The sequence below is a fragment of the Pan troglodytes genome, chromosome 5 (genome assembly GCF_028858775.2).
Source record: "Pan troglodytes isolate AG18354 chromosome 5, NHGRI_mPanTro3-v2.0_pri, whole genome shotgun sequence".
NCBI classification, from domain to species: Eukaryota; Metazoa; Chordata; class Mammalia; order Primates; family Hominidae; genus Pan; species Pan troglodytes.
The window spans coordinates 41,963,111-41,986,787 of NC_072403.2; the positions used below are offsets into that span (position 1 = coordinate 41,963,111).

The following is a 23,677-nucleotide window of genomic DNA, read 5'->3' on the forward strand; positions in this document are numbered from 1 at the left end:
TTAGAGAGAGTATAAAAATTGACTCTCAGCCGGGCACGGTGGCTCACGCCTGTAATCCCAGCCCTTTGGGAGGCCGAGGCAGGCGGATCATGAGGACAGGAGATCGAGACCATTCTGGCTAACATGGTGAAACCGTCTCTACTAAAAATACAAAAAATTAGCCGGGTGTGGTGGCAGGCGCCTGTAGTCCCAGCTACTCTGGAGGCTGAGGCAGGAGAATGGCGTGAACCTGGGAGGTGGAACTTGCAGTGAGCCGAGATCGCGCCACTGCGCTCCAGCCTGGGTGACAGAGCGAGAGACTCCGTCTCAAAAAAAAAACAAAAAAAACTGACTCTCATTGTTAAGTAGTCAGAAAGAAGTCTCTTAAACAAGAGTACCAATATCAAAAGCTTCATTTTAGAGATTACTTTTGATGCATATATTGTAAAGCCACTTGTTTGAGATTCGAAGTAGTCAAGATTTTTCCCATATATGATTTACTTTATCTTGTGGTGGCTACCCAGTTAAATATATTCCTGAAGAGTGTTAATGTGAGGAAACTAAATTTTTTGAATTGAGTCATTTTAGATGAGCAAGAATTTTTTTTACTGATTTCTATTGTAATATAATTAATCTGATTATTTTAGAGCAAGACAGTATCCATCCCACCCCCATTCCTACTCTGTCCCATGAACATATGCTGTAAGATTTTTTACTTGTCAACATCTTGAACTGAGAAGCCAGTATTAAAATCTTAACCTTTATAACACAATGATTTTTGCCATTTGCAGATGACAAAATTCCCTGTTATTCTTAATTTAGAAATAATGTGAGTGGACTTGTTTCTAGTTTGTTTTTGCTTGCTAAAGAACACAAGTTGTTTGGGTTTAGGGTGGGGTTTGGCGCACCTTTTCTGAAAGGGCCAGGTAGTTAATATTTTAGGCTTGGGAACCATGTGGTAACTGTGCTTGTTGTAATTGGAAACACCTATAGACTGTACATAAATGAATGGGCATGGCTGTGTTCTAATAAAACTTTATATATAAAACAGGCAGAGACTGGGGTTTGCTGACTCCAGCCTAGAATTTTCTTCCATTTAAGCTGATTTCATGTCTGAAAGAAAGTAAAAGACAAGATGTCAAATTACTGCATTAAGTTATTCCTATAACGTAGGCACCTGTGGCTTATAGAGACTGTTGTTTTTAAGTGCTGCTATGTTGCCTTTATATGTATAGCCATAAGCAAAAATTTCTTTCATCCTGCTCTACCTTTTCCTCAAATATTTTGACTACCTGTCATGTACCAGATGTTAGGCTGGGGATAAATGGTGAAGAGGCAGAGTGGCCCCTGTCCTCGTAGAGCTGTAGACCAGTACAGGGGGCAGACAGTAAGCAAACAAAGTAATTCTAGGCTGTGATAAGCACTATGATGTTATCAAGCATGGTGCTGAGAGAGAATTGGGGGGTGGGGTGTTATGTATATAGAGTGTTGAGGGGAGGCCTCCCTTAGGAGGTGAAGTTGAAGCTGAGACCTGAAGCCAAGAGGATTTAGTCATGTGAAAAACCTGATGGGTCAGAAGACAGTTATCCTCCCCTTCTCCCTCCCTGGAATGTCAGTCAGTGTAAACGTGGATAAACTGTTCACATTTTCAGAGGAAATATTAAAAGCTATTTTATAATATTTTTCCCCCTCTTTTTAACTTCCTTTTTAGGTAAGATTAAAAGCAATGAGAACAAACAAATTTTTGTCTTCTGGTTAACACATGCACATACATTCTGAGTATACATTGAAGTGTTAGCTACCAGGATAACAGTTTTGGCATTGTGGCCTATTATTTAGAGCCTTTGGGATGTGTGAAGTTTGTTAAGCATTGTTCATTTGCATTTTATAAGGTTGAAACCGCCTGTATTTGCGTTCTCATGGCGCTCCTAAAGGAACATGCGGTGGGAGAGCGCCCTCTGCTGGCGACTCTCCCTCATAGTGCCTACTATAGCCAGTGTGAGAGGTGAGGCTTCCCTTTCCAGAGGGTGTGCTCCAGTGGTCAGGCTTTGGGGTCTCACAGGCCTTCCACTGTCATATCACAAGCTCTTTAGGTCACGCTTGGGAGAATATTCATAAATAGACTTGTACATCCCTAGCTCCTGTCTTCTGCTGCTTTTTTCCTTATCTGTGGCCCTCTAATTATCAGTGCACTTTGCTGAACTGGTTACTGACACTGTGATGGCAGATGAAGAGGGCAATGTAAACTGAGTGAAGCTCTTGTGTTTTCACCTGCTGTCTTTGGCAGCTAAGAACCAGCTAAAGTTGCCTCACTTTACTGATACATGCTGTTGACAGATGCATAAAATGAATATAAAGTGGATATGTGTTTGGTAGCATTTTGAATCTTTGTACAGGAGGAGCATGCCCTACGTGAAGTGATCATCCTGCAGGAGCCTTGACCTAGAGGGATTCACCGTGTTGGCTAGGTTTGGGGTGTTTCATTTTTGTTCTCGGTGTGTTCTGTTTGTTTGTTTTTGTTTTGTTTGTCATTGTTTGTTTTTCATTTTTATTTTGTCCCAACATTTTCCTTTATGGTCCACCATTAGATATTGATCAGTTGAAGCTCATTTTAAGACTCGTTGGAACCCCAGGGGCTGAGCTTTTGAAGAAAATCTCCTCAGAGTCTGTGAGTTGATGCTTTGTAATTATCTGCCCTGTTGGGAGCCTCTGCCACTTGCCTTTTACCAATCTGTACTTTGACCTGGGTGTGTTTGTAAGCACACATGCCCTTTGTGTGCTGACTTCCCGGATGAGTGAGGTATAAGACAGTGTGAGTGTGTGCGTGCGTGCACGCATGTGTGCCTGCTTGCATGCACAAGTGTGTTTTATTCTCTATCTGGGTACACACTAAGATCACGGGAGCCTCCATTGGACAATAGTATCCCAGTAAAGCAATGAGATTTGAGATTCTAATTCATTCCAAGAGATTAATGTAAACTTTGTGTCTCTGTCCTCAAGACCTGACTTTCTTCTTTCTCAGAAGTTTCACGTATGCTCTAGAGCTCTTTTCACTGTTTCTAGTGTTTGTTCTCAGAGCATGAGCTTCACCATGTATTTAGTTTAACTTAATCACTAAAAGAATAAAATGTACATTGTCTGCACACTGTTGCCCCTTCCCAGAAGTTATTTTTTATTGTTTTAGAATAGATACTCACATATCCTATGTAAAATATTTGTTCCCAACAGAGGGACCTTTCTACCCAGTCCCTAGACCCCACTCAGAAGAAACAACTTCACTCCTGATACCTCAGATACACAGGAATGTGGTTATAAATTTTCCTCCTATTGCCTTGTAATTATAAGTTAGATAACCTGAGACAGAGTTTGGAACTAGTGCTTTCTTGCTTCTAAGCAGGGACTTAGACAGAAGCCATGGGAATGTGAGTCTGGCTTACTTTTGCTATGATTTCCTGCTCTTGGTCATTTTCTTGGGCCAGAGGCATGAGAGAAGCCATGAAAGCCCAGCTTTTCTTTTTCCCTCGATCTGCTGCCAGGCAGTTGAACAAAAGGAAAAAAGAGCTATGGAGCCAAGCTCCAGTTATGCCTTCCTGGATTCTCCTCCCAACATTTATGACTGAAGGGGCCCTTTGCCTAGTTGGGAAGACAGCTGGGTAGCTTGAGGCAAGCATAAGCAGGTGAGTTGGAACCGTTCATCATCTTCCTGACAAAATAAAGAATACCGTCATCTGGTATGTATCCGGTACATTTCTTGAAAGGATCCCAAAGCCCAGTGTATTTCTGAACCTCCACTCTGAATTTGTTTCATTTACTTATTTAAGATAAAGAAGCAAAAGCCCAGAAGGGCAGTGACTTTTCCATGTCATGCACTGAATCACGTGGCAGAGCTGAGTATAGATCCCAGATGTTCTGATAACATGATCCAAACTATAATCCCATGTGATTACACACTATTTTGAAAGTCATTGTCAGTGTTACCACAATGTCAACCTAAAGAGGTATTTTTTTTCCCCTTTATGATATGTAGAAGCTGGATTAGAGTGAATCAAAGATATCAGATGATGCTTAGAAAGAGCAGTACTTTTTTTTTAATGTTTTTGCTTAGAAACACTGTCTTACAGTAAGAGGACCTAAGGGCAGAGGGAGGAGCTCAATTAATAAATAGTGCTAATGAGACCAAGCAAATTCATTTCCTTCCTGAGAGTGTCTCCTAGCAGCCCTTTCTTAGTCTTCTCTTCCATCCCAACCATCTGCCCTATAGATACGTGCTATTAGTCATTTGGAATTGGATTAGGAATTCAAACCAAAGTCTAGGTAATAAATAGTCAATAGTATTTATCTGTCATTAATCCATTGCTTATTTTTAAGAAAGAAACAGTGAGTGCACAGCCTAATAATGGAGGTCCCTCTGTGAAATGAGGCACATTATACATTTCAACAGCTCTACTGAAATTGAGTACCAGAATACAGAACTTAACTCAAATAATATTATATTGAGTATAAGAATAAGAAAGGTTTTTTTGTTTGTTTGTTTCCTACATAATTGGGGCGAGTGGATAAAAGTAGTTTAAACATCCTAAGGGGTAGACAAGATTAATTTGATGTTCGTGACACGGCCCAAGTACCTGTTTATCTTAAAAGCGCATGATGTATGGGAACAGAATGGAAAAATAAGGCCAGGTGAGTAAAATTGTTCAGAGATTTTAAAAATTAAAAAAAGAAAAAAGACATTAGTGAAGGAGTGCAGTAAATAGCCAACAGCTGTTTTCATTCTCCTGAAAAGTAGTGAAGTAGTGATGGCAATAATTATGAAGAAATTGAATGCCGAGTAAGAGAATGCAGTAATGGATTTAGAACCTATTAGAATGAGCCATAGGAAAAGGTATAAATGGGTCGTGATGGAGGCCAAGGACAGAGAATTCATTTGGTTAATGTCCCAGTATCTATAATAATCAGTGAAAGGACAAGAAAATCATATTAAGAAAGCAAAAACAGACTGGGCACAGTGGCTCACATTTGTCATCACAGCACTTCGGGAGGCTGAGGCAGGAGGATCACTCGAGGCCAGGAGTTTGAGGCTGCAGGGAGTGGTGATCATGCACTGCACTCCAGCCTGGGCGACAGAGCAAGACCTTGTCTTTAAAAATAAATAAACTAATTAATTAAATTAGATAAAAAAGCGAAGACCTGACTCATTCACATTTTCCTCCAGAAATAGAATCTTTCTAACTTCTTGACAGAAAGGGGATATAATAACCTCTTTGACTGAAGGAGACAAGGACAGAAAATGTGCAGGCCAGGTATCATTCACAGAAAGAAAGGGGAAGTGGAGGATTTTTACATTTTAAGACCCAACTGGTATTCTGCTATTGCTGGTTTACTTTGTGGCCCCTTTTTGTTATTTCCCTTGGCATGAAAAGTATCATTTGTTATGTGATTTGTTAAAGGTAACTCTAAATTCTGTTATCTATACTCCTAACAAAATAAAGAATTCCATCATCTGGTATGGATCTGTTAACGTTTCTTAAAAGGACCGCAAATCAAAGTGTATTTCCTACCCCCTTTTGGAATTTACTGGCCTCTGTCTTTGGGCTTAGGGAGCGTAAAAGGCAGCGTGGAGCACATGGCTCTAGCTCCCTCCCTGTGGCCAGCCTTAAACAGATTACTGCTAAGTCATCTGACCACTAGGGAGTTCAGTTCAGAGGACGAGCTAAAGTAGAAAAATTATTTGGGAAAGCCATGAAGTAAAATTGCTTGGCCATGGTGCTTATTAAAGATGACACTTCACCTGAATGAGGGAATTAGTAGTTAACAAGAACAGGACTAGAAAAGGGGTTTATTGAATTACATTGAATATTTTTAAAATCTCATCACTTCTGCTCTTAGGAACATGATAAACAGTTCTGACATTTTAGAAGAGGGTGAATTGTATTAACATTGATGGAACAGTTAAAAGAGAGAAGTTGTAGTACAGCTTACATATGTGCCTATACCTATAGAAAATCTCATAGTTCTGCCCTTATCAGATGCTTGCAGAGTATTCTGCAGACTTCCCTCCAGCTGTTTGTTAAATGAGGTTAGTCTGTTCGCTTGTTGAAGAGACTTGTGGAGGAAATCATGTGGCATGCTTTAACACTCTCAGCAGCCTGTGACTTCTGTTTTGCCTTTGCCATTAGCCTCTAACCTTCTCCTCTTCTCCTCTTTCTTCATTTACCATTTTGTGTTTGTGGCAAGTATTTTAAATGTACCACTAACTAATGTCTTTGAAATGTGGCATTGCTTATTAACCCAGATGCCCACGTGTGTCTTAATTCAGAGGGATGGTGCCTTGGAGAAACTGTGCTGCAAAAGTTTAGTCTCTTCCTTGAATGGATATGTTGGATATTTTATTTTGTTCAAAGTTGAGTCAAAATTTTTGGAATCATCTATATTTCTCCCACAAACAGGTTTTGGCCATCAGTACTTGAAAACAGTTCTCTGGCTGGCATCCTGGATCAAGGGGCAGTCTGTTTCCAGGGAACCTAAAATATTTAACAGTAAAGATGATGCTAAAACCAAAGAAAAGTAATTTTTCTTATCTGCATGGCCAGTCACTGGCTACGTGCCTAGTTACTCATGTCATTCACAGAAGTGTACTTTAGCATGCAGCTGTGGGCTCTCGGGTAGGGGGAATGGGGGGTAGGTTTTTTTGTCTGTTTGGGGGTGGCTTTTTGACCTTTTTAAAAACTTGAGTTGAAAATTATTTTTTGCACTGTATGTTTAACAATGCCCTTGACTAGGCATCTAAGATATTAACCAGCTTCAGCAGATTATGCGTCTGACAGGAACACCCCCCGCTTATCTCATTAACAGGATGCCAAGCCATGAGGTGAGAACAAAGAGACTGTACAGGGATGTCGCACTGAGAAGCCACATTCTCATTTTATTGCCACTGTATAACCAACAGTTCTTAACATCACTGGATGCTTGCATGTGCCTTGAGGCCTGCCTATGTGCTATTGCAAGATGTTGACTTTTGGGATAAAATGTCATCCAGTCCTGTGAGATTGGGAATATAATTAGTAAGCTTGTAAATGGAAAATTGTTATTTTTATATGTGGTTGTGTGAATTTAGTGCTTGTGAGGCAGTTTCTTTCTAGGTGCTCTGCCTGTAGCTAGGGTGTGCTACTATGGTGACCTTTATCAGAAGGGTAGTTAACTGAAGTCCGTTAGCATGCTTTCCAATTCATCCATTTTTTTAATGACCAAAAGAGGATTCTTTATTTAAAAACAAAACAAAACTGAAATATCCAATACTAATATGTACTATATTTAAAAGAAAATACACAAATAATATAGAATAAATACAAACACTTTGGTACAGTTAGGTACCTTCTTTATTAATTATTAACTACTTAGTCTAACTCTTATTTTATTATCAGAGATGATTGGGGCACTTCTTTCTTTCTAAGATACCCTTAATATTTTGGGGAACCAGGTTGGCATCACAGAGGGCCCTTCCCAGCAGCTTTGTTTCTACTTCAGCTATATTCAGGTCGTCTTTTGATTTATCTTTATTAAAGGGATGACTGTTCTCTGAATGAGATAGTTCTCTCTTACCTGTTTTCCCTTCCTCTTTTTATTTACATGTTCAAGTAGAAAGGGATTACAGACATTTATGTATTCAATTCCTAAAACTTTCTTTTCAAATCAGAAAGATTCTCAATTGCTTTTCAAAGCAGACCTTTCCTCCTGACTCCACATGCAATAATTAAGAAGCGGAAGGCTGGGTGTGGTGGCGTGCACCTGCAACCTCAGCACTTTGGAAGGCTGAGATGGGAGGATCAGTTGAGCCCAGGAGTTTGAGACCATCCTGGGCAACACAGCAATACTGCAGCTCTACAAAAAAATTTAAAAATTAGGGCATGATAGCACATGCCTATAGTCCCAGCTACTTGGGAAGCTGAGGCAGGAGGGTTGCTTGAGTCAGGAGTTGGAGGCCATAGTGAGCTGTGATTGTGCCAGTGACCTCCAGCCTAGGCAACAGAGCAGAGACTGTGTCTCTAAAAAAATTTTTTTAATAAATAAAGAAGGTGAACTTGCCCAAGCAACCAGATTTTTTTTTTTTTTAAGACAGGATCTTAACTCTGTCACCCCAGCTGGAGTGCAGTGGCACGATCTTAGCTCACTGGAACCTCCACCTCCTGGGCTTAAGCTTCCTGGGCTCCATCTCCCTGCTCAAGCGATCCTGTTACCTCAGTCTCCCAAGTAGCTGGGACCACAGGCATGCGTCACCACACCTGGCTAATTTTTTGTATTTTTGGAGACAAGTTTTCACCATGTTACCCAGGCTGGTCTCAAAGTCCTGGGCTCAAGCGATCTGCCCACCTTGGCCTCCCAAAGTGCTGGGATTACAGGCGTGAGTCACCGTGCCTGGGCAACCAGAACTTTTTATAAACTTGTGTGTGTATGTGTAAACATAAATATACATACATACCTTTACTGTTGGACTGTATTAAAACAGGAATTTTAAAGAGGTGGTTAAGATAGACAGCAGACTTTGCTTCTGAAGGTGATAGTGGGATAGCAGATAATGTTTCTTGAACTGTCACTTGGAACCAAGTACTGTGTTAAGAAAGTACTAGGTTTGTTATCTCTAATCTTCACTCCAACCCTGTGAGGTAGGACTGTTATATTAAGTTTATATTAACTTTTTTGTTACCACTGTTACTTTGTTAGCAAGGTTTAATATTGATATCCTTTGATGTACTAAGAGCACCTACTGAAGTCAGCACTGTCAAAAGACTGCTGGTCCAAGACTTTCTTTGGGAATACCAACCCCTCTACCAATTTAGCTGTTTGAGAAGGCTGTCTCAGGGCTACTTCTTACATATCTTGGCCTCAGTTTTTGAACTTCTCATCCTGTGATCAGAAAGCTAATGAAAGAGAATTTGATTGATGAGCATTCTCGTTCACTTGAAATGCAACTGTGAGAGATAGCAGGAATAAAGAAGGTGATGATCATAACTAGGGAAGTTAGGATGGCAGTAAGGGAGAAGTTCTATCAAAGACAGTTATAAACATTGAAGTTAGTGGACTTTGTCAGTTAACACTCGTTCCTTAGCAGGACCAAGATTCTTTCTTTGAGAGCAGTAACATTATTGAACAAAGTCATTCTGAAAACCCTTGTTTTTTCAGGCAAGAAACTATATTCAGTCTTTGACTCAGATGCCAAAGATGAACTTTGCGAATGTATTTATTGGTGCCAATCCGCTGGGTAAGTTGACCATATATCCTCACCTCATGGATATTGAATTGGTTATGATATAAATTGGGGATTTGAAGAAGAGTTTCTCCTTTTGACCAAATAAAGTACCATTAGTTGAATCTTGGAAGGTGATAAATACGGCTTTTATTATCTATTTGTGTTGTCAGATTTTTTTTTTAATCACATGAGATGCTTGTATGTTTAAATGATCACAGAACTTGGGATTGGGGGAATGGGCAGGTACAGTGGAGAAAGGAGAGAAAGTAATGGGAATGTTGAGAGAAAAGATTGGTGAGGCAGGAAGAAGCAGATACAGAAGAAAGCTGTAACTTGTTCACAACTGCTGTGGATTTATGGTGTCTCTGAGTGGAGGACAGAAACCACTGAAGTGCAGGTGGGTGTTTAGAGGAGCCACCCAGGAGCTCCCTGCAGGGTGCTCTGCTCTAATGGTAGCTGCCGTTGCTACAGATCCTGTCATCTTCCACACTCATGAACTTTTCCCCTCTCCTCTTCTTTCTCTGCCCTCAGAGGCATAACCATCCTCTCCTGTTTGTGGAGCTTATTTGCTACCTAAACTTAAAGGAATGGCTTCCTATGCCTTCAAGATCCTTGGCAGAGGGAAGTGATGGTGGCAGCTGAAGATATGTGTTGCCGTGGCTAAAAAAGGAGTTGCTTTATTATTATTTATTTATTTATTTATTTATTTATTTATTTATTTTGGTAGTGTCAGGGTCTCGCTCTTTTACCCAGGCTAGAGTACAGTGGCACAATCATAGCTCACTGCAAGCTTGAACTCCTGGGCTCCAATGATCCTCCTGCCTCAGCCTTCCAACTAGCTAGGACTACAGGCATGCATCCCCAAGCCTGGCTAATTTTTTAAAGAATTCTTTGTAGAGACAGGGTCTCACCATCTTACTAATCATGGACTCCTGGACTCATGCAGTCTGCCCACTTCAACTTCCAAAAGTGCTGGGATTCAGACGTGAGACACTGTGCCTGGCGGACTATATTCTTTGAAGGGGAGGAGTGATGTGTGCTTCAGATGGCCCCTGAAAACTGCTTTGCCTGAGGCTCATTCCCTGACTCTTGAAGAGGGCAGTGGACAGTGCTGTTTAATGGTGGACACAGAAGGATCAGACCAGGACCTCCCTACAATAGGGAAGGGAGCTATGCTATGGTAACGAGTATAATCTGCCTTCTCACTTTTCTTAAGATTGTATTGTGTGGTGTGTTTTAAAATCTCACTGCATTTCTTTGCATCTGTTTGGGTCATCTGTCTTCTTAAGGGTCTTGGCAGCTATGCTTCAGGTTTAGTTTTATCTTTTTGAGGGCTGACAGCCATGCTGACCTCTTTAGAAGCTGGGGTGAAGGCTAGGTGATTTTACCTTTTTAAGTACTTCATCCATAGTGATTATGGAGAGGAATTTTAGTGTCGCTGTGATAATTCTTATAATAGCAGAGATACTCACGCTCTTTGAAGTTTTGGGCAGTTGTGGATGAGTTCGTGTCAGCCTTGGAGACAGAGAGTATGTCATATCTCAGCTGGGTCGCTCTCCTGCCCTAGAATGAATCCACAGTCTCATCAGGGGTGGGTACGATTCTACTGAGACTGGCTTAGGTTTGCATCTGCCCTGGCATGCTCTCATTGGCTTTGTGTGATTTATTTGAGCTGTATTATCTAGTTCAAGGGTCTGTGAGAAGCTCTCTTTGAGCCTTAAGTACTACAGGATGTTGGGAAAAGATGTTGTGTTCTTTCTTTCTTTTTTTTTTTTTTTTTGAGACAGAGTCTCGCTCTGTCGTCCAGGTTGGAGTGCAGTGGTGCGATCTCGGCTCATTGCAAGCTCCACCTCCCAGGTTTAAGTGATTCTTCTGCCTCAGCCTCCTGAGTAGCTGGGAATACAAGTGTGTGCCACCACACCTGGCTAATTTTTTGTATCTTTAGTAAAGACGGGGTTTCACCGTGTTAGCCAGGATGGTCTCGATCTCCTGACCTCGTGATCTGCCCGCCTCGGCCTCCCAAAGTGCTGGGATTACAGGCATGAGCCACTGCACCCAGCCCGTCATGTTCTTTCTTGTCGTCATTCTGTTCTGAAGTTGTTTCATTTTATAAGCCTTAAGTTTTGAACAGGGCAGTACTCACTGACACCCTCTTAACAGACTCAGAAAGATGTGTTAATTCATTTTTTAGGGGGAGAGGGGAGATATTTGTGTTCCAGCAGCTTATTTAGGTCACATACCTCCTGATAGGTCTTCCCATCTTTGAAATCATGACATTGAAACCTCCAAAAGAACTAGATACCACTTTGCTAATGAGTTGAAAGGAGGCTTTGGTCCATCTGGTGCTCAGCACTGTACTTCTCAGCATTTAAACGTGCCTTACAGCCCATTGCCAAACAGTGATGTCATATAATGAGGCTCCCCTTGCTGGGCAGATGGAGCACAGTGTTACTATCGCAAGCTCGTGCCCAGCATATTAACTGAGCAGGAACATGCCAGAAATATAAATATTAACAGCTCTGTTTTGTCAGCCACTGACTTTGTTTCACTGCTGCTCCCAAAACATGAATTAAAACTTAAATTACCCCTTGATGTTAGTGTATGTATTTATCTGTCAAGATTTTTTTTTTTAAGAGATGGCGTCTCACTCTGTCACCCAGGTTAGAGTACAGTGGCACAGTCACGGTTCACGATAACCTCGAACTCTTGTGTTTAAGTGATCCTTCCTCTTCCCTATCCCAAGTAGCTGAGACAACAGGCACATAATGCCATGCCCAGCTAATAAGATCTTTGAGGAATTTTTTCTTGCCCCTGACCTCATTGGTTGTAAGAACATGGTCCTTTTTACCCTAAGGGTAACAGAGACTTGTCGTATAATCTGTGTTCAATTATAAAATCAACAGCTGATAAGGTTTCTTTTTCTAAGAAGAGAAGACCATCAGAAGAATATATATATATAATCCAGGCATTCACCTAGTACTGTAAAGTGTAAACTTATGAACTTGAATTGACACATGAATATTTACTTTGTTTCTGTATCCCCTTGAAGCCCATATTTCTCCAGTGGATTACTCTGGAATTCAAGCTGTAGGACGGGTGTTTTACAGCCTCCAATATACACAGCAGTAGATCTCCATAGGAAGCTGTCCTCTTCACTACTCACCCCCACACCCTCCACATTTAAGGAGTAATTTGCAAAGTCTCAAAAGCCTTTTTCACCACAGTGATAACTGGTTATATGGCAGTATTTATTCTCCCAAGTGCCACCATGCTGAAACACAAAAATACTCATTTGAAATATAGAGTTAGACAAATTACCATTTTGTAACCCCTTATGAAATAATTGCTTTTGGGAAGGAAACCCAGTGAATGCAGAAAGCCGTAAGTGAAAAGAATGGATATTTACTTGGTACCAAAATATCCCACAGATTACTTGCTTTGGTCAAAGGGGAAACATCTTAACCCAGTGATCAATTTTAGCTCATTAGTAGTGGGACAGATGGCCTTAATGCACTGTCACGTGCACAGCATCACCTGTATTTTTGCTGAAAATGTTTAACCTGATTCTTACCAAGATTTTTGACCTAACTTCTGGTTTTTGGGAAGTACAGGGGATAGCGGAAAGCAGGGTATAGACACATGACAGCAAAAGAAGCAAAATCAGACACATCCCGAGAAACGGTCATTCTCAGGACAATCTGAGGGTCTCTTTAGATCAAAATCAGGAAAGAACAGGGCTTAGAAGTAAGAAGATTATTCTAGACTAAGAGAGACTAAAGAAATCCAGTCAGTTGCAGTGCATGGCCCCTAATTGAATCCTGGTTTCAACAAACTAGTTCTAAAAGACAACATTGGAATAATTGGAGAAATTTTAACATGAACTGGATTTTAGATGATATTTAGAAATTATTTGTCAGAGATAATAACAGTATTATGATAATATAGGAAGATGTCTTTGTGTTGAAATATTTGGGGAGGGTAAAGTGTCATGTCTATAATTTTATTTTAAAAGTTCAGAAAAAAATACATATAAATACAGAAATATAAAAATGTTAATTGTTGAATATGCTAGGCATATGAGTGTTCACTTTATCATAGTTTTTACTTTTCTGTTTCTGTATATTTGAAATTTTTCATAGTGAAATTTTTTAAAATAAAATTCCCTTTGATTTTAATACCATGTCTCACCCTCATCACCATGTAAAACCCCCAGTTTATTCACTGTTTGAAGATCTGTTGATGAATATTTGATGTTAGTAAATAAACAGCTTAGGGGGACAAAAAAAAAAAACAAACAGCCCTGCCTACCTATTGTAGGTTACTTTAGCTGTAGGCTTTGTTTTATACAGTTTGACTACACTGGTAGCAGTTTGACATTGACGGTCCACAAAAGCCTGTTCAAACAGAATCCCAGTCATTTAAAAAAATTCTTCTTTAGTAACATATTCTTTAAAAATACAAAATACAGGAGGAGGGTGAGGGTTGAGAGATAACCTGTCGGGTACAATGTTCACTGTTTGGTTAATGGGCACGCTAGAAGCCCAGTCCCCATCAGTCCGTGGTGAGACCCATGTAACAAATGTGCACATGTACCCCCGAATCAAAAATAAAATAAAAAATTTTAACACATAGAAAATACAGATACACACACACACACACACACACACACACACACACACGTAAAGGAGAAGAGGGCTAATATATCCTAGAGTAGGTATTTTGGAGGAGAGTTCTTTGTTTGGATATGAAGGGTCAAAACTATGTTTGCTCAATAAGGCATACTTTTTTGTAACATGTTAAAAACTCTTTTCCTTCCTGTCTATGGTACTGATAGCTGTCGACTTGCTGGAGAAGATGCTTGTATTGGACTCAGATAAGAGAATTACAGCGGCCCAAGCCCTTGCACATGCCTACTTTGCTCAGTACCACGATCCTGATGATGAACCAGTGGCCGATCCTTATGATCAGTCCTTTGAAAGCAGGGACCTCCTTATAGATGAGTGGAAAAGTAAGTCCTAAGGGTAGGATTAACATCTTGAACCACTAACCAAAAGCGGTGGGAAAAATAAAAACTGAATGGTCATAACCAACTTGCTAAAGCTTGTAGATGAGGTCTCTAATGCAGAATGAATATGTTCTCTGGTGGAAACTGTTGTAGACAGTGATACTCTCTGGACCTTTGAGATACTTATGTCTAGTCTGATTTTATGCACAGCCCCTCACATAGGAGTTTTGCATGGAGAGTTGAGGTTTTCAGAGTCATTGCATTTACAACATCTCTCTGAGCTTTTACAGTTTTACAATTAGTAGAACTGGGGCAAAGAGAATTTATGTCTTATCAGTTAACTTAGAACTAGTTAGGGACATAGCCAGGAATGGAACCCATGTATCCTGTGTCCAGTCCCATATTTTCCACAAAACACAAGTTCAGAACTCTAGTTAAATCCCAAGAGCCAAGACCATCTGTTGCTGTAGCTTGTGAGAGTGCTCTTTCATTCTTGAGCACCTCCGTAGAGAGCTTAAAAGAAGAGGCACTCAGCGATGAAAAACATGAGAAAAAAAATGGTTCTTTTCTATGTCCCTTGAACTTCTGTGTGATAACGTGTTCCAGTAGGCTATTACATACAAGCTGTGAGGTAGCCCATCAAACCACTACCTGGACAGAGAGGAAGGATCTTGAGCTTAGAAGTCAGAGTGCTTGCCAGCAAAGAGAATAGCCTAAACTCTCACATCTTACTTTTCCTTCCCAATTTCTAGGCCTGACCTATGATGAAGTCATCAGCTTTGTGCCACCACCCCTTGACCAAGAAGAGATGGAGTCCTGAGCACCTGGTTTCTGTTCTGTTGATCCCACTTCACTGTGAGGGGAAGGCCTTTTCACGGGAACTCTCCAAATATTATTCAAGTGCCTCTTGTTGCAGAGATTTCCTCCATGGTGGAAGGGGGTGTGCGTTCGTGTGCGTGCGTGTTAGTGTGTGTGCATGTGTGTGTCTTTGTGGGAGGGTAAGACAATATGAACAAACTATGATCACAGTGACTTTACAGGAGGTTGTGGATGCTCCAGGGCAGCCTCCACCTTGCTCTTCTTTCTGAGAGTTGGCTCAGGCAGACAAGAGCTGCTGTCCTTTTAGGAATATGTTCAATGCAAAGTAAAAAAATATGAATTGTCCCCAATCCCGGTCATGCTTTTGCCACTTTGGCTTCTCCTGTGACCCCACCTTGACGGTGGGGCGTAGACTTGACAACATCCCACAGTGGCACGGAGAGAAGGCCCATACCTTCTGGTTGCTTCAGACCTGACACCGTCCCTCAGTGATACGTACAGCCAAAAAGGACCAACTGGCTTCTGTGCACTAGCCTGTGATTAACTTGCTTAGTATGGTTCTCAGATCTTGACAGTATATTTGAAACTGTAAATATGTTTGTGCCTTAAAAGGAGAGAAGAAAGTGTAGATAGTTAAAAGACTGCAGCTGCTGAAGTTCTGAGCCGGGCAAGTCGAGAGGGCTGTTGGACGGCTGCTTGTGGGCCCGGAGTAATCAGGCAGCCTTCATAGGCGGTCATGTGTGCATGTGAGCGCATGCGTATATGTGCGTCTCTCTTTCTCCCTCACCCCCAGGTGTTGCCATTTCTCTGCTTACCCTTCACCTTTGGTGCAGAGGTTTCTTGAATATCTGCCCCAGTAGTCAGAAGCAGGTTCTTGATGTCATGTACTTCCTGTGTACTCTTTATTTCTAGCAGAGTGAGGATGTGTTTTGCACGTCTTGCTATTTGAGCATGCACAGCTGCTTGTCCTGCTCTCTTCAGGAGGCCCTGGTGTCAGGCAGGTTTGCCAGTGAAGACTTCTTGGGTAGTTTAGATCCCATGTCACCTCAGCTGATATTATGGCAAGTGACATCACCTCTCTTCAGCCCCTAGTGCTATTCTGTGTTGAACACAATTGATACTTCAGGTGCTTTTGATGTGAAAATCATGAAAAGAGGAACAGGTGGATGTATAGCATTTTTATTCATGCCATCTGTTTTCAACCAACTATTTTTGAGGAATTATCATGGGAAAAGACCAGGGCTTTTCCCAGGAATATCCCAAACTTCGGAAACAAGTTATTCTCTTCACTCCCAATAACTAATGCTAAGAAATGCTGAAAATCAAAGTAAAAAATTAAAGCCCATAAGGCCAGAAACTCCTTTTGCTATCTTTCTCTAAATATGATTACTTTAAAATAAAAAAGTAACAAGGTGTCTTTTCCACTCCTATGGAAAAGGGTCTTCTTGGCAGCTTAACATTGACTTCTTGGTTTGGGGAGAAATAAATTTTGTTTCAGAATTTTGTATATTGTAGGAATCCTTTGAGAATGTGATTCCTTTTGATGGGGAGAAAGGGCAAATTATTTTAATATTTTGTATTTTCAACTTTATAAAGATAAAATATCCTCAGGGGTGGAGAAGTGTCGTTTTCATAACTTGCTGAATTTCAGGCATTTTGTTCTACATGAGGACTCATATATTTAAGCCTTTTGTGTAATAAGAAAGTATAAAGTCACTTCCAGTGTTGGCTGTGTGACAGAATCTTGTATTTGGGCCAAGGTGTTTCCATTTCTCAATCAGTGCAGTGATACATGTACTCCAGAGGGACAGGGTGGACCCCCTGAGTCAACTGGAGCAAGAAGGAAGGAGGCAGACTGATGGCGATTCCCTCTCACCCGGGACTCTCCCCCTTTCAAGGAAAGTGAACCTTTAAAGTAAAGGCCTCATCTCCTTTATTGCAGTTCAAATCCTCACCATCCACAGCAAGATGAATTTTATCAGCCATGTTTGGTTGTAAATGCTCGTGTGATTTCCTACAGAAATACTGCTCTGAATATTTTGTAATAAAGGTCTTTGCACATGTGACCACATACGTGTTAGGAGGCTGCATGCTCTGGAAGCCTGGACTCTAAGCTGGAGCTCTTGGAAGAGCTCTTCGGTTTCTGAGCATAATGCTCCCATCTCCTGATTTCTCTGAACAGAAAACAAAAGAGAGAATGAGGGAAATTGCTATTTTATTTGTATTCATGAACTTGGCTGTAATCAGTTATGCCGTATAGGATGTCAGACAATACCACTGGTTAAAATAAAGCCTATTTTTCAAATTCAGTGAGTTTCTCAAGTTTATTATATTTTTCTCTTGTTGTTATTTAATGCACAATATGGCATTACATCAATATCCTTTAAACTGTGACCTGGCATACTTGTCTGACAGATCTTAATACTACTCCTAACATTTAGAAAATGTTGATAAAGCTTCTTAGTTGTACATTTTTTGGTGAAGAGTATCCAGGTCTTTGCTGTGGATGGGTAAAGCAAAGAGCAAATGAACGAAGTATTAAGCATTGGGGCCTGTCTTATCTACACTCGAGTGTAAGAGTGGCCGAAATGACAGGGCTCAGCAGACTGTGGCCTGAGGGCCAAATCTGGCCCACCACCTGTTTGGTGTAGCCTGCTAAGAATGGCTTTTACATTTTTAAATGGTTGGGAAAGAAAAAAAAAAGAAGTAGTAGATTTTGTAGCATGTGATGTAAGTAATGTAAAACTTAAATTCCAGTATCCATAAATAAAGTTTTATGAGAACACAGCCGCACTCATCTGTTTATGTATTGTCTGTGGCTGCTTTTGTGCTACAGTGACAGAGGCAAATAGTTGCAGCAGAGACTATAGGACCTCCAAAATGTCAACCATTTACCATCTGGCCCTTTAGAGAAGTCTGCTGACCCTTGGCCCAGGGCTACAGTTTTCTCATCTATAAAGTGAAGTTCAGGTTTTTTTCATCTTTGACATTTGAGACTATCTATAAGTCATATATTTTTATTATAAAACTGCCAGAGAGAAGGTTTGGTTTGTGTATATATAGGTGTACATTGTTTGTAAGCTTTTAGGCGAATGTATTTTATGACTCTGTTTTGTCTTAGCTGGCTACGGTCCTTGAAAATATTCTTCAGAATGACTGAATTGCATCACGGGATGAAAGAGCCACGGGGTCTCACAGCTGAGTTCTCAGGGACTTTGCTGATGTGCTTCCTTTCTTGGTGTCCTTGGAATGACACCCAGCAGGTGTCCCAGGGTGGATTGTGGGGCTCAGCCTGTGAGGATATTGAGAGCTGGGTTTTTGTCCAGGCCCTGGCTGGCAGCTGGGAATGAAGGCAGTGATCGAAGGCAGACCAAGCATAGTCTCCTTTCCATCCCCAGTGACTTCGTAAGGAGGTGAGAGAAAAGGGCCCCGGTTGTTACATGGGGTCCTTTAGCTCCTGTAAGAATCAGACAGTTGGCCGGGCGTGGTGGCTCACGCCTGTAATCTCAGCACTTTGGGAGGCTGAGGCGGGCAGATCACGAGGTCAGGAGATCGAGACCATCCTGGCTAACACGGTGAAACCCCGTCTCTACTAAAAATACAAAAAATTAGCTGGGCGTGGTGGTGCACGCCTGTAATCCCAGCTATTCGGGAGGCTGAGGCGGGAGAATGGTATGAACCGGGGAGGCGGAACTTGCAGTGAGCCAAGATCATGCCACTGCACTCCAGCCTGGGTGACAGAGTGAGACTCCGTCTCAAAAAAAAAAAAAAGAATCAGACCGTTGTAGGGAGTATTTTGCCTTCACATACCAGACATGAGACATGAGAGCAGCCTTCCTCCTAGGCTTCTGAGAAGAGGGCCTGCTTAGCCCAAGGAGAGCTGACACCAGAAAAAGCTCCCCTGAAGTGAATCCACTTAAAACGGGGACCAAAATTTCATATGTGGTGGACACTGGGGGATAGGGGAAACCTGAATGGAACTTTAATCATGAAAATGGAACAAAATGACAAAAGCATGTTCATAATTTTAAAGATATATTAATTCTGACAAGGAAATTAAGTTGTTTTTGAAGTGAAACTGATTTTGTATCTTACAATAATTTTCTCATTTGATTTTTGCAACGTGATCATAGAAGGAAGTTTTGCAAAAATATTTGAGGGCTTCATCAGTTTTCAGAAGGCCTCTTGATATTTTGATATTCACATTCTTTTTTATAAGTATCTATCGGTGATCACCTCCTCAACTTTCCTTTTATTGTTAACTGGTCTGAGTCTGTCACCCACACTTTTCAGAGCTTTTGCTTAAGGTTTGAGCAGTTTTCTAGCATTATTTATCAACTTCATCAAATCCACCACCATTTGCAAGATTTGTGATTATTGCAATTAAGTTGCATTCTATTTGTGTCATTTGTCATATGCTTACAATATAACCATAGAGACTAACAGAAGACCAGAATACAGTGGGCAGGATAAATACTTTGGCTTCAGGTACTTAAGAAGCAAAGAGGGACTAACTTTTTATAAATAGCTCATTAGTGAATGTTTTCACATTGGGATGACTTTCACTTCTCTATATAATTTGGTAGCTGCAAGGACTTGGTTAATGAATATGCAAATAATAAAGACCCCCTTTTATTTATAATGCAGATATGTTTTAATAATGTACATGCCCTTTGAACTTAGCATTTACACTTCTCAGAAGTCTTCAGCCTGAGCAACATAGCTGGGGACTCTTGACTCTAAAAAATTTTTTTTTCATTAGCCAGGTGTGGTGGTGCATGCCTTGTAGTCCCAGCTGCTTGGGAGGCTGAGGTGGGAGGATCTCTTGAGCCCAGGAGTTCAAGGCTGCAGTGAGTCATGGTTGTGCCACTGCATTCCAGCCTGGGTGACATAGTGAGACCCTGTCTCATAAAAAAAAAAAAAAAAAAAAAAAAAAGGTCTTAAGTGCACAAAGTAGAATGTTTTTCAGCGTCACATTCTTTGTACAGCAAAATACTGGAAGTAACCCACATATCTATGAATAAGGACTTGATTGAATAAGATGGTCATCTGTGCAGTGGAATACCATCCAGCTAGGCATGGATAGATGTGCAACATACATTGTGAAGGAGAAAAAGTCAGTGGCAAACTATAGTATCCTGGCCCCCTTTTTTGTTGATAGGTAATGCCTGGCTAGGAAATGAATATACATTGAACTGTTAGCAACCATCTCTAGGCAGTGGGATTGTGCCCTTTAATTTTTATGCTATTTCTGTAATGTGTACCTTTTTTTACACTGAGAGTTTTGTTTTGTGATCAGAAGAGACCTTTTCTTTCTTTGTTTTGTTTTTTAATGAGAAAGGTATTTAAAAGTCTGTGTGACCTGGGGAACCATTCTCAAATTTCAGTTTTGCCAGGGCTAGAGCCCAGCCTTTCAAGGCAGGAGAACAGTTGCTGGAAAGAAATTGCACCCAGCTGTTAGGCCTCTGGCAAGCTAAGCCGCACCAGTACTTTGTAGCGGGATTCTCCACCCAGCTGGGAGGGTTTGGTTGTTTCTTCTTCAGTAGAAGGGTGTATTTTAAGGATCTTAAGCAGGATTTTTCAATTTTGGCACTATTGGCATCTCAGACCAGATAATTATTTGTTGTGGAAGCTGTCCTGTGCAGTGTAGGGTGTTAGGCAGCATCCCTGGCCTCTACCCACTAATGCCAGTAGCACTCATGCTCCCTTCCCCCAGTTGGGATAGCCAGAGATGTCTCCAGATGTTGTTGCCAAATGGCCTCTGGGGAACAAAATCATCCCTGGTTGAAAACCATGAATCTAACACTTCATCCCTCCTAATCTTGCAGAACACCAAAGCCTCTTTTCTTGAAAAAAGAGTTAACACCCACTGGCCTGTTGTAACTTAAAGAAGTAGTTTGGTGGCCGGGCACGGTGGCTCATGCCTGTAATCCCAGCACTTTGGGAGGCCGAGGTGGGCGGGTCACCTGAGGTCAGGAGTTCAAAACCAGCCTGGCCAACATGGCAAAACCCTGTCTCTACTAAAAATACAAAAAATTAGCCGGGCTTGGTGGTGGGCACCTGTAATCCCAGCTACTTGGGAGGCTGAGGCAGGAGAATCGCTTGAACCTGGGAGGCGGAGGTTGCAGTGAGCCAAGATGACACCGCGGCACTCCAGCCTGGGCAACAAGAGTGGAACTCTGTTTAAAAAAAAAAAAAAAAAAAAGTAGCTTGGCATCTTGGAGGAAAAGTACAAATTGGAAAGGCCTTTTTAGACTCAAATACATATTTTTAGGGGAAATATGTTTGGTACTGAATAAAGGTCATTTCATTTCTTAAAAAAAAAAACAGTAGGTTGAGTAAGTTATCCTTTGTTCAGAAGTTCTTTGCCATTATCCACAGGCAGAAAATCTGGTAATTAAACTGGGGGTATGACTACAAGATTTTCTTAGACCGGTAAGGAAATAACAAACCTCAGTGTGCCTGGTGTGTTGTGGACACTCAAGATACTGGTTAGTCTGCATCTCACGAGTTAACGGGGGACATCGAGGCTGTCTTGTTAGGGGGAGTTTGCAGCCTTCTGCATCTGGGAACCGTGTGTGTCTCTAAAGCCAACTGGGGAGAGAGCTCCTGAGGACAAATGGTCCTGAGGCAGTTTCTGGAAAACCCATTATTGAAGCCATAGGCTGTGGTCTAAGTACGCATAGCCAGTGGGATAATGTTATATTGCAGAGTTATTTGAGTAGTTCAATTTAAGGAAGGTGCTTTGTTTAGAAGTTATTATAAGTTAAATAAGGAAGTAACCTTCAGTTTGCAACTAAAAATAGAAACTATGCCACCACCATTTGAGTGTCAGTTGCAGCAGAAAATAAGAAGATGTAAAACCACAGACCCAGCCTAGATTCTTAACAAAAACCAGTGGTTCTAAACTCTTGTCAGATCTATTACCCTTTGCATAACTAATATTTTATAATACCTCTTTTATAATGCTGAGGTGAAATTCATAGATAATTCACACAATTTCAAAGAAAATATAATGATCCAATATAAATGACAAAGGAAAAATACGAATACATTTCCATATATAAGTGCTGGCTGGGCATGGTGGCTCGCACCTGTAATCCCGGCACTTTGGGAGGCTGAGGCGGGCAGAACACTTGAGGTCAGGAGTTTAGGATGAGCCTGGCCAACATGGAGAAACCCGTCTCTACAGAAAATTTTTAAAACGTTAACTGGGGCAGGGCGCAGTGGCTTACACCTGTAATCACAGCACTTTGGGAGGCTGAGGCAAGTGGATCACTCGCCATCCTGGCCAACATGGTGAAACCCCATCTCTACTAAAAATACGAAATTAGTACAAGATAGAAAAATTAGTCAGCTGTGGTGGCACCCACCTGGGTCCCAGCTACTCAGGAGGCTGAGGCGGGAAAATTGCTTGAACCTGGGAGGTGGATCTTGCAGTAAGCTGAGATCATGCCACTGCACTCCAGCCTGGGCAACAGAGGGAGACTCCGTCTCAAGAAAAGAAAAAAGAAAAAGTTATCTGGGCATGGTGGCACACACCTGTAGTCCCAGCTACTGAGGAGGCTGAGGCAGGAGATTGCTTAAGCCTTGGAGGTTGAGGCTGCAGTGAGCCATGATCATTCCACTGCACTCCAGCCTGGGTGACAGAGTGAGACCCTGTCTAAAAAAAAATAAAATAAAATAAAAGTAAATTCTGAGGCATAGCTACATAAAAGAAATAATGAAGTAGTTAGATGCTTGTACCTATACATAGAATCACCTTGAATATGACAGCTCCAAATGCGTACTCATACAGTTGTGTTGTCTTGGCAACTCAGATACCATGGCTGACTGCTGTCAGTCATGATTTTTCTGAAAGTGGTAAGCAACTCTTGGTAAAAATTTCAAACAAACAATTAGAATCTTTTTTTTTTTTTGGACAGGGTCTCAGTCTGTTGCCCAGCCTGGAGAACTTTTTGATTTACTCAGTTGTGATCCTGGGAAATGTAAGTATATTAATATGCAGAAAAGTATTTGTTTGGTATGTAAAACCAAGTTACAGTCTAGGCTCAGATAATCATAAATAGTTTTTTCCACCTTCATGAATGTCCAGCAGGATGTTTGTAATGTGAAGCAATTCTTGTTAAGAATCCCACTCTGCACAATGGACCGTGCATGCTCATATCAGTAACACTCCTGATCAGTATGATAACCAAAAATGGCCCCAGAGATTTCAGTGCACCCGCTGAGAACTGCTGACAGATCAAATGACTCTGGGACACCTGGAGTCCTAAGAAGTGAAACCTCCACAATGCAGGACAGACCTGGCTCCCTATTGTCTTCCTTCCTTCCTTCACCTCCTTCCCCCTACTTTCCTTACCTCCCTACTAAAAGGTAGTTCTTTTAATGAACTGCTACTGTATGTTAGGCAATTTACATTCTTGCATATTCTATACAAGTAATGTCTCTTTCTCAGTCACGTTACAACTGAGGCTAGATTCAACAGACTATCCTGATATCAACGTTGAAAGACTCCTGGTTCCAAAGAGTTCTATAGCATTGGTGTTAGACACGCCTCTTTTGGTTTTTTTAAAGAAAATTTAAAAAAATTAATTCAGCATAATTTCCATAAGGACTCCCTGGCTGCT

At 41.2% G+C, this 23,677-nt stretch overlaps 1 protein-coding gene across 5 annotated transcripts in view; it reads left to right on the forward strand.

Moving 5' to 3' along the window:
* Positions 1–17,356, forward strand: part of MAPK14 (mitogen-activated protein kinase 14) — an 82,894-nt gene extending 65,538 nt beyond the window's left edge. For 3 of the 5 annotated variants that reach the window (XM_063811866.1, XM_009451091.4, XM_009451092.5), the window contains 4 exons: positions 2,568–2,647; positions 9,157–9,235; positions 14,058–14,231; positions 14,981–17,356. In XM_063811866.1, coding sequence (XP_063667936.1) covers positions 2,568–2,647; positions 9,157–9,235; positions 14,058–14,231; positions 14,981–15,048 — 401 coding nt within the window. In that variant the 3' untranslated portion in view covers positions 15,049–17,356. Of the gene's footprint in view, positions 1–2,567; positions 2,648–6,767; positions 6,848–9,156; positions 9,236–14,057; positions 14,232–14,980 lie in introns of all 5 variants that reach the window. The other 2 variants (NM_001009065.1, XM_063811867.1) reach the window with 2 other exon arrangements.
* The last annotated feature ends 6,321 nt before the right edge of the window (positions 17,357–23,677 follow it).